Source organism: Cariama cristata, unplaced genomic scaffold, assembly GCF_000690535.1.
Source record: "Cariama cristata isolate BGI_N322 unplaced genomic scaffold, ASM69053v1 scaffold7132, whole genome shotgun sequence".
NCBI classification, from domain to species: domain Eukaryota; kingdom Metazoa; phylum Chordata; class Aves; order Cariamiformes; family Cariamidae; genus Cariama; species Cariama cristata.
Window position 1 is genome coordinate 3,909 of NW_009603153.1, and position 11,146 is coordinate 15,054.

The 11,146-nt window shown below is 45.0% G+C and overlaps 2 protein-coding genes across 2 annotated transcripts; both read left to right on the plus strand.

Moving 5' to 3' along the window:
• Positions 1–252: 252 nt before the first annotated feature.
• LOC104157640 (histone H2A-beta, sperm-like) lies at positions 253–672 on the plus strand. The gene has a single exon (XM_009695054.1). The coding sequence runs from the start codon at positions 253–255 to the stop codon at positions 670–672; it is 420 nt and encodes a 139-aa protein (XP_009693356.1).
• Positions 673–2,782: 2,110 nt separating this feature from the next.
• On the plus strand, positions 2,783–4,802 carry LOC104157642 (histone H2A, sperm-like). The gene is made up of 2 exons (XM_009695056.1): positions 2,783–2,869; positions 4,386–4,802. The coding sequence occupies exons 1-2, from the start codon at positions 2,783–2,785 to the stop codon at positions 4,800–4,802; spliced, it is 504 nt and encodes a 167-aa protein (XP_009693358.1).
• Positions 4,803–11,146: the final 6,344 nt, after the last annotated feature.

Below are 11,146 nucleotides of genomic sequence, written 5' to 3' on the forward strand. Positions count from 1 at the left end.
ATGAGGCCTCTCTCCTAAAAGGCAGGCTGTAAAAGGGGAGTAGTAGGAGTTAAAGTCTTAGCTCTCCTATTAATGAACTATGGTGTGTGGTGCTCTCTTTCATCAAGAAAAGAACAGACTTTCTTCTCGATGTGGAAGAGCAGAAAGTGTAAATCATCTTGCTGTCATCTTCTCTTGCTATCACTTAGCTGCAGCCCAAGCACCCAAGTCACTTGAAGATCTCCAACCCTCTGTGTCTCCTCACCCATCAGAATGTCTGGACGTGGAAAGAAACATGCCGTGGCACCCAAACCTGGAGCGGCACCAAAGAAAACCAAATCAGCCAGGGCTGGTCTGCAGTTCCCCGTAGGTCGTGTCTACAGGCTCCTTAAAAGAGGGAACTACGCTCACAGGATCGGTCCGGGCGCTGCCATCTACCTGGCTGCGGTGCTGGAGTACCTGAGTGCGGAGATCCTGGAGCTGGCAGGGAATGCTGCACGGGAAAACAAGAAAGCCAGGATCCTGCCCAGGCACATCCAGCTGGCTGTGAGAAACGATGATGAGCTGAACAAGCTCTTCTCCTGTGTGACCATCGCTCAAGGAGGGGTTATGCCAAATATCCTTTCGCAGCTCCTTCCCAAGAAAACTTCCAGAGATGCTGCTCCTTCTCAGCAACAAGGTGGTAGCCAGTGAAACTGGCTTGGTCTGGTCTGTGCACTTATGGATGATGGGACTCGTAGCACTAATTTGTATGTGTTTCCTTCTTTGTCAAGTATTTTTCCTGCTAATTTTAATGTCTTTTTAAAGCTCGTAATAAAGTTTCTAGAATGCAACACTATTTTCCTTTCTTTTCTCAACTTCCCTTCCAGGGATGGAGGAACACAGAAAATGTCAAAAAAGTCTAGCATACCACCCAAACAACTTTTTAAAAAGTCAAATATATGTTTACTTTTGAAAACATGCTACAGGTAACTTGTGGAGCAGGTAGAGGAGCCAAGACACACACTGCTGTTCATATGAACTTTCCTCCACCACAGATTCATAACACAACTAGCTCAGCCCTTCAGAGGTTGTTTAATGTGGCTTTTTAAGTTGGTAAGCCTGCGCTTCAAAGTCTTACTGCTTGTAAAGCTATAGTGAACAACTACCTCTCTTTAGACTGCTCCAACATGACACTAAACCTCCATCTTGTCATAACAACCATAAGTAGTTTATTTAAAATCTGGTGCAATATTTGTGCTCTTGGTAGAGGTGACTGTCTTGCTTCTGTCTGTCAGTGCAGAGAAACAGAAGTCTCCATATCCAAACAAGCCCCCAGGCCTTTGCTGACCAAGTAATTGAGAGTCTTTGCCCAGGAAAGTGCCCAGGGTTTCTTTGTTCGTGGTGGGTGCTGAGGCTTGCTGTTGAACTGGAAAGCAGGGATCTGCTGCAGCTGCGTTAGGATCAGTTTGCCCCTAAGGCAGCATCTCACAGTTTTCATAGCATCTCACACAAAGAAGAGCTGGCTAGGACCAGCTTCCCAAACTGTTGCTGGAGCATGAAATTTTGAATTGAAAAAGACCTGCCTGTCCTGTTGAGTTTGACCTAGCTCCTTTGGCCCCCGCAAGGCACGAAGGTGTCAGAGCCTACTGACCAGGTTTGACGATGCTGACAGACGTCAGAGCTGCATGTGGCTGAGTTAATGACTCACTCATTACACAGAAATGGGAAGAGAGGATACCGGACTGAGCGAACGCTGTGATTTCAGGGTGGTGGGCAGCTAGAACAGTCATTGTACACTGCCTGGTTTTCAAGAGCAATTTGATGAGATCTTGGCTGGCCTGCAATTAACCCAGTGAAGTGAGAAAAAGTAGAGGATGCTGTAGCAATGAGAAGTAAAAATGTCTGAGAGTAGATCTTAAGCTTTGTGCATATAGTAAAGATGTGCTCTATGTTACTAGCCTTGTGCTGAATGTTTACACCTGTAAATGGAAAAAAAAAAGCTTTAAAGGAGATACATGAGAAATGAACATATGAAACTCAATTTCCTCCATTTGACTATGGCAAGGGAAAGCAGGCTTGGGAATGATTATTTCTTTGGACCAAGCAAAAAATCCAAACCTTTGCAGTAATGGTAGAAGACTCAAGCAAGGTACTAATTTTGTGCAGTTTGAAGCATGGTGCTAGCAGCAACCTTTGCTAATCTGGAGTGCTGTGTGTCAGTCATCACGCCGCTCCGGGCTGCGAGCTGCTCCCGTGAGCCTGCTCTGCACCACACCAAACAGACCCTGCAAGGCATAGCCAGTGCTCAAGTAGCTTCTAAAATGCCTTCCCCTGCCATTTTCTATATGATAACAGACACTGAGTGAGCTGTGTGGTCTGACCTCTACTTATACCCAAAGACAGAGTTTGTGGTGAAGTCCTGGTCCAATTCAAAAGTCAGTTTTTTAAGTATTTCTTTGATCAAGAACAATCTTTTTTGCTTTCTTCTAGCCAATAGTTCAACCTATTTGTAAATTAACCACATAGCACAGGGATCTGAAAACTCACCCCTTTGGCTTCACAGAGAGTAGATGTCTCCTGACCCAGCTGCTCAGCAAAAGTTTCTGTTGGGCCAGGGCTCAACTTTCCAGCACTTGTGTATTGAAGAAAAAAAGCATTCAGCTGTCACCACAGCCTTGCCCCTAGAAAAGGCATATTATGCCTTGCAACACAGCTATGCATGACTTTGGAAAAAAAAATGGACCGTATAACAGATGGGGACATGTCCTAGAAGAGAGAGACCCCAGCATCAGAGCCCCTGAGCTTTCCCAGGCTCTGCAGCATGGTCACAAAGCAGCTTGGCCACTGCTGGCAGCACAAGGAACGGTGGTACAGCTTGCTGGGTTTAATTCTTGGTGCCCGCAGCAAGGTGAGGTTTGCCCCCTTCCAGCTGTGATAAATTAATTGCCAATCAGAGATACTGCAGTAAATATTAGGCTTGTTTCCAGATGCGATCAGCTAACAAGGTGCTAAGCAGCTCTACAAGGAGCAGTGACAACTTCTCATGCTCTTTTGGACTGTACTGAGTTACTCTTGTGTTGGAGCTTTGACTGGTTTTTATTTTGAGTGGCTGAATCGTTGCTCATCCAGGTGGCATTAAGTGATGCAAGAGCTGGTAATGATACGGCTATCATTGTGGAGTTTAGAAGGGGACAGTCCTGACTAGAAGTTAGGGTTTGGGTGGTGGTATTGTTGGATAGGAGGTTAAGATAGTAATCTTTTTGGGTGGGAATTTGTTCTTGAGGAATGACAGCATGCTTTCTTTGTGTTAGGTTAAACTTCTGAGTTAAATAATGGTTTTGTAAATTCTGTGTTTGGTATAAGGCTGTTTAAGGAGGCTTTTAATTTATTTACTTGTGTAGACTATTTTTAAAAGTTTGTCTTTCTAAGGCCCACAAAAATCTCCTAAAATAACTTTTTATTGTATTTTTAAGCACTTTGATTTGACATCTGATTTAGTTCCTCTCCACATCTGGGTAGAGCTTCTTATTACTTAAGAACAAGTAATGATTAAAACTTGAGAACAATTCTATATGTAAAAGCAGAATTTTCCTATGTTTGTTTTCCAGTTGCTTTGTGTTATGCGTTGAAGAGTAATTGGTACTATTCAGTGCCGGAGACTTTATGTCAGTATTAAGTAATAGGTGTTGTTAGGATGGATGCAATCCCATACAAGCAGGTGGTACTTGCACATTTGCAGTAGCCTGATGCACGGTATGCTGAGCAGAGCAATTTCAGTGTCTGATGTAAAACAAAGCTTCTCCTCCTCCCCTAAGTCTTGTTCCTGATTGTGGCCTGTTATCTTGCAGCAATAGGTCCTCTCACCTCTGGAAGACAAGATCCATTTGAAGTGGCTTCCAGTAGATGAAGTTCTTGTCTGTTGTTCTTACTTCAGACAGAGATAGGAATTTCTAGCTCTGGCTCTCACAAGGTCATCATTGCAGAAACTGCTTAGGTTCTTACCGGGGGTAAGTTCAATGAAGTTTTCCTGCAGGGTTTCTGAACACTTGTAAGTATCTTGAAACCTAGATTGCTTAACCTTTCTCTTTAAGAGCAGTCCTCCTTTGATACAGGGTCAGAAGACCTTGCTCCTAAGTTCTACCTTACTCTCTTGAAAAGTTCTGGAAACCTAGCAGATGCCTGACCTGCTGCTGTGACTGAGCTTGTAGATGCCTCATGGCTTGAAATTTGTCAGACTCTCCTAGAGCAGCAGCCTGACCCATCTGCTCCTCCACACAAAAGTATGAACAACTGGCCAACTTTCTGAGAGGGGAAAAATGACTTGTAAGGGAATAAGAAAGGCAGTGAAATGAGGAGGAAGGAAGGACTTAAATGCTCACTTTCTGTCTGTCTTGTTTTTTTAACCCGTTCTCTTTTTATACTAGATAGGTGTTAGAATGTCTGAACATGGGAAGAAAACCAGAAAGCTCCTCCTTGTGCCAAAGAAAACCAAATCAGCCAGGGCTGGTCTGCAGTTCCCCGCAGGTCGTGTCTACAGGCTCCTTAAAAGAGGGAACTACGCTCACAGGATCGGTCCGGGCGCTGCCATCTACCTGGCTGCGGTGCTGGAGTACCTGAGGGCGGAGATCCTGGCGCTCGCTGCATGGGAAAACAAGAAAGCCAGGATCCTGCCCAGGCACATCCAGCTGGCCGTGAGAAATGATGATGAGCTGAACAAGCTCTTCTCCTGCGTAACCATCGCTCAAGGAGGGGTGTTACCTAATGTTCTTCCTGAACTTCTTCCTAAGAAGACCGTCTCTCTAAAACCACCCCACAAATATGTCCAGTCACAGGAGTTCTAGCTGCCACCAGGCTCCTGACCTTGTGGTGATGTTAACGCTGGCTTTCTCCACAGCTCAGAGTTTTTCATGCTGGTTGGCATTTTTGGTCTAAATTCATGTGTGCATGTCTGAAAAGCTGCTAAAGAGAGGGTTACTTACTAGTTAGCTTTCCCTAGCTGTGTCCTTCAAGAGGAAAAAGTCAACAGACTACTTCCATGAATAAATAAGTGTGCAAAGGATTCATGTCTATCTTATTCCCTTCTATAAAATATTTGTTGCACCAAACGGAAGATTTTCTTTGGCAGTGCAGTTATCTAAGGAAACCTGCTTTATAGTCTTTAAACTTGTGTCTCCATGTGCATGGCTGGAATCTCCTTATTCAGTATGTGTAGAAGTCTGCTTCATCTGACCCCTTCAGATGCCCCTCCCTGTGGGCACAGACAACTGTCCAGTATAAGTAGATGCGCCTCAGAAACTTGAACTGGACTGTCTTATAATGATGGTAAAGCTGATGAATTATCTTCTGTAACATTTGGATATGGAGGTGGGGCTGTGCTGTCACTGCATACACCTTGGTCCAAAGATGGTGTTGGAATTGCCCTTGGAGTTTCTGCATTGACGGAGTGCAATCCAAGGAGTCTTCTACAGACAGTATATAAACCTTGTCCGTGCTTGAACCTTAAAGATCTTCTAGAAACTCACTCTTCTTAAGAATGAATCCAAATGTAATTTCTACCTCTCTGGTACTGAGAATCTCCTTAGCTGCTTTGAGGTTTGTTCCATCAGGATCCAGACCAAGGAAGCCTGTGTGTTAAAAGGCAGTTCAGGACGTGGCCTTTTCCAGGATCTTCCAAAACTCTTGTCTTCCACCTATACAGCTTGAAAGGCTACCTAAGCACCGGATTGCCACATTATGGTGGACACACAGTAGTATTAATCTCTCTGCTGTACTGCAGAAGATTTTTGTTTAACAGCTTCACCAGCAGTATGCCACTCAAATTTAGGAGCCTTATAACTGCATTATTAGGTGTTTGAATTATTCTGTTCATAACACAGAACAGGAAGGCCCTGGTGTCCACCAGCTTCAGAGATATTAACCCAGCCAGGTAAAAAGGCTATTTAGAGAACTGCTTCAAGACTGACACTACCAGCCCAAGGTTTTGGGAGCCTCTGTTTCCCATATCTGCCCTAGAATAACCTGTATGATGCTGCTGCTTTCTCTAGTGTAACTCAAATCCCTCCCTGGTTTTCTGGTCTTGTGAGAATTGAGATCTTTTGAAGAACGGGCTGCAGAGAGCTCATCTCTTTGTATAGGCAGGCTAGGGAATTTAAATGAAGGGCAAGAAGCCAGGAATGAGGTATTGTGGGACTGCAGCCAGAGGACTTTCTGTATGTGAAACCTCTGGCATGTGTGCAAGCTGCAAACACCTTCTAGAGGCTAGTCTGTGAGATGAGGGGGGGAGAGTCTGTTGGTATCAGGTCTGTCCCTGCACAAGGGGCTGCTATGAGCACCAGAGAGAAGTGGTTTGTAGTGTGGATAGCAGACAAATGTTGGTTTGAGGGCAGCCGTTGCTATCTGTGTAAACGTGGCAACCTTTGGCTAGAGATCTAGAGGGTGAAACGCTGCTGACCTGCACCACAAACCAAACCCTCTGTCTTGGAAAGCAACGGTGGCTCCTTAGGGGGCTGCTGGATGTTTTTCTACAGCAGTTTCAATCAACATTGACCCTACGAGCTGTGCTTGAAGAAAAACAGTCCCTTGTTCCCCTGTCAGGCTGAGGGTTATGTTTCATGCTGCGTTGGCTCAGAGCCTTGCTCCTGGCCTAAGCCAGCTGCCCACAGCATGGGTGTCCCTGCAGCAGCGTGGGCTTGTGCAGCTCCTGCCACGCTGCACCGCTCCTGCTGCACCGACACAGCTGCTCACGGCATCTGCTGCCAACCAGGCTGCTGGCCTCGTGTGTTAAACTTCTTGTTTTTCTTCTGCTTCTTAAAGCAAAACATCACCCTTTGCAGTGGTGTTAGCACAACTTGAAAGTTTCTATGGGAGCAGGAAGAAGAGGTGGAGGGTGGGATGATGGCTGGAGCTGCTGAGGGAGAGGCTGGTTTTGATGCCTCTATGATGTGAGCTGTGACTATGAAGCCCTGTGGGAATTTCAAAGATGTCTGGAGTGAAGCTGTATCACACCAGGTACATGAGTTGAGATGTGATCCATGGAACAGGAGGTTTCAGCAAACCCGTGTGCCTATAGAAATCCTATTGAGAAGAAGGAGGAAAATACCCCAAAACACACAGACACAAAAAAAGGGGAAATTAATGGAGAACTTTCTCCAAGTCTCAGCTCTTCTGCAGAGGAAGCAAAGCTTGACCCTGGCTTGTGTAAGGGAATGCCCCCACCTTGAGGAGCTGTATGGCCTGTGCTGGGACAAGCTAGCCAAGAGGTGCTGCTGCTGGCCAGGGTGCAGGACTCAGCCCGAGATCCGGTCAGAGGGAAAGCAGCCGTTGGGGTGATGCTGGTTGGTCTCTCTGTCTTTGATGCCAAACAACTAACTCTGTACATCTTATACTAAACTCATCTAGCTTTACCAGAAAGTTTATGTAGGCTGAAGCGTGACTACAGGGTGGCTGGCAAGCTCAAGGCACCCCATTGCTCCAGAAGCAGCAAGCTGGGGCAGCTGTGGTCTGTCCCTGCTGAGTGCCCCAGAGGTGCTGTGGGGTCTGCAGCGCACATCTGCTAAACTGCAAGGAGGGGAGAGGCATCTTCAGCAGTGGCTCACCCTCACTTTCTTGGCAAAACTCGACAGGTGAGGACAAACTGGAGGAATGCTGGAAGAAGGAGATGGCACTGACAGGTCCAGGGAGAGCCACAGGGAAAAGGAGCATGTAGGAGTCCCAGCAGCTATCATACAGCTCTGCTCTGGCTTTAGGAATTAGAGCTGATCTGTAGACACACTGGTTCCTGAACTATGCCTTGCTGTCGCTCTCCAGTTCACTGCTCACGACTACAGCTTTTCTGTTGCAATTCTAAATGTAGAACAACTGGTGCATTCATTCCTGGGTTTTTTGTGAAGTCTTGAGACAATAGAAAAGATAATGCTCAATGTTAAGATATTAATTTTGGGAAACTCATTCATTCTCCCAATTCTGTTTCTTCCTGCAGCTGTGAAGCCTATTTTGTCTTTTATTTTTGAAGTGCTCATGACTACAGCTTTTCTGTTGCAATTCTAAATGTAGAACAACTGGTGCATTCATTCCTGGGTTTTTTGTGAAGTCTTGAGACAATAGAAAAGATAATGCTCAATGTTAAGATATTAATTTTGGGAAACTCATTCATTCTCCCAATTCTGTTTCTTCCTGCAGCTGTGAAGCCTATTTTGTCTTTTATTTTTGAAGGGTCATTATACATGCTTCAATGGGGTACTTTTAATCTTTCATTAAAAAAATCCAGTCTCAGTTTAAATACACAATAAAACATATATTTAGTCTTCTAGCACATCCTCAGTACTGTTTGTTACCAGGTTGTGCACTACTCTACCCCAAATAAATACCTTGCTAGTATGTGAAGAGTATGGTTTGTGACGGCTGTCCTAGCAGCTGGGTCAGACTCTGCTCCTGTTTCTACCACCATTGCCAGCCTCACTTCTTCCCCAGTCTCTCTTCCTCAGCTCTCCTTTATGTCACAACTTACGTACCTCCTTGACTTCGGGTGGCAAATTGCTTATTAACTAGCTAATGTTCATTGACTATTTTGAGGCTGTTGAGTGTTAGAACTACTGGAAAATATTGTTTTGTTTATACAAGCAGCTCATTAGACTCCCAAACGAGGGGTTATATGAAGAGAGCGCTTGGGAGAAAACAGCACAGCCTTTTCCAGCATTGCGATGAAAAGTGTGTTCTTTCCAGCTTGCTCCAACTATCTGTGTGGCTTTCTGTGCGGTGCTGTGCGTAGCATCTGTGAGAATATTTTTGCCAACACTGTAGTGGTAGGTTTTCTTAATCATTCTACCCAAAAAAAGACAAGTTCACTTAAACTCAGCTAGTAGCCATTTTAACATTTATTATGCCTGCAACAACTTGGCAGCTGAGGAGTCAGTCAGGCTCTTAGAGATGTGTAACCAATGAACCAGCAAAATGTGCAAGCTGACCCTGCGTTGTCTCTGTGCTCTGGTGTCCCTTGAAAGCAGGGAATGGGGGACGTGGTCATTAGGCTGAGTTAGATTTTAAATGCATTTTTTAAGGTGGCAGACCCAGAAAAAGCATTCACTACATCAACTTGCTAGCTGCATCCTTTGTCAGAGCACAAGCTCTCTACCTGCCAAGCCAAGGAAGGAGCACGCATGTTCTCAGGCATCGCCTGGTCTGGGTGTACCTCTCTTCTTCCTAAGCACCAGAATTTCGGTGTCTTTCCAGACATGCCCCTGGTCCAGGAGGTTTTGTTGAAGCTGCTTAAGGCTCGATTTGGCCACTATGCTTTCTTTTGGACTTGCTGCTGTCAGCCCAAGGTGTTAGCAAGCTCTGTTGTTAACAGTTTGCCCTGGAGCTGCGTTGTCCCAGCACCTTGCTTTGCACCACATATTGAATCCAAAGCCACCAAGGATTCATGGTAGGTGAAGGTACCACGCAGAGCCAGCACAGCAACAGAAAGAAGGAGCCTGACTCTGTTACTCAGTGGTTAGGCAAATCAGCAGGGACACCAGCATTTCTTTTTTCCTTTTTTTTTTCAGTATATCTAGTCCACATGTGATCTCAGCCCACGAATACACTCCTAGGTATCATGCCACATAGCAATAAAAGGCGGAGTCAACAGGCCTACCTTGTGTGATGCAGAATGCAAGAGAAGCACAAGTTAATAACCTGAAAATAGCTGTCCTTCATCTAGGTCAGAGGAGAAACTTGGCTCTTTCTCCTTGTAGCATGCACTGAATCCAGGGCACTGGTTAAGCTGGAATTAATGTCAAAACAGTGAGGTGCTGTGTCAAGCTGTCACAGCACTTGGCCGACTTTTTCTTTTGAAACTCAGATAGTGCTGAGTCTCAAACATGCCCAGAAGACAGTGAAGATTGCTGCTTGAACTAGGAAACAGATTTTTTTACGAGCTTCTCTATTCATTCAAATGTCATGCAGTTGCTTGATGAGGCTTAAATCATACTGTGCTAGCTGAATTCACCAAGGAAGGTGCTCGCTGCTGTAAGGGAACTCAAACATAGCCCATGCATTGGTCGAGGAAACTTTAAGCATCTGCCACATATCCCAGTCCCTCTCCCTTCCCAGGTTTTAACATCCTTACTTATTTCAGATTTACTTTTCCCTCATTGATCTCTCCTATCAGGGCCATTGTGACACATCAGATAACGTACCTGGGACCCAACTCATCCAGGGTACCTTACACATGTACCCTGCTCATTGGGACATCATTCAGTAGTAGACCTGGGAAGCTTGCCTCAATGTGCTTCCTATTTACCACTCTGGGAGCTTCTTTCTACGTGTTATCACACAGGCCCGATTCCCACTATGACGTAGGTTTAAATCTGTTTGGATTAGTGGAGATACGCTGGTGTTTGGAGATGTGGATCATTGCTTACTTCTGGCTGAGCACTTCCCTTGTGCCCTCCTGATGGACGTAAGGCGCTGTCTTCCACGACGAGACAATGGCAGCAATACTAAATCCCGGTAAAATAATATCCTTGTAAACAATTGAGTGCTTCACCATCACTTAATATTGCCAATTGAAGCACTCTTCTGAGAAATTCAAAGATGTGCACATTGGGACTCCTCATGTCTTTAAGCTGTTTCTCTTTGAAGATCACTCTCTCTTCAGACAGACCTGGTCTTCCTTCCTCTGAAATCATGGCAAAAGATCCAGAAACTCGTGAAGCCATGCCTTCTCTTTTAACACAGATTACAGATTCAGTACTGGTCCATGGTACAAATGAGTATGCAAGTTATTAAGAACTTAAGAAGGGGTCTACTCCCCCTTCTACCCCCTGTAATCCATCTCTTTTCCTCCATGGATCCATAAATTCTTTTTAATAGTAATTTTTGTATTTTTTTAAAAAGGAAAATGGCTCTTCCACATCCAGGAGGTTTTAACTTACTTTCACTACATTAACAATCTATAGTTCCTCTCAAAGGAAACTTGCTCTGGTACCTGCTTCAAAGCATGTTCCTCCTCAGAGCATATCCATCACCTCCTTCGTCAGTACCAGGACACTCTGTGCCAGGGCAACCGGAGGAGGAAAGGCTAAAATAGAAATTGTTGTTGGGAGAAATGGTGCTGAAGTGGTGAGAAATGATGAAATGGGAGAATGAAGATGAAAATGCTGTAAAAATAGAGACATAGACAATGAAGGAAAGAGCAGCATAAATA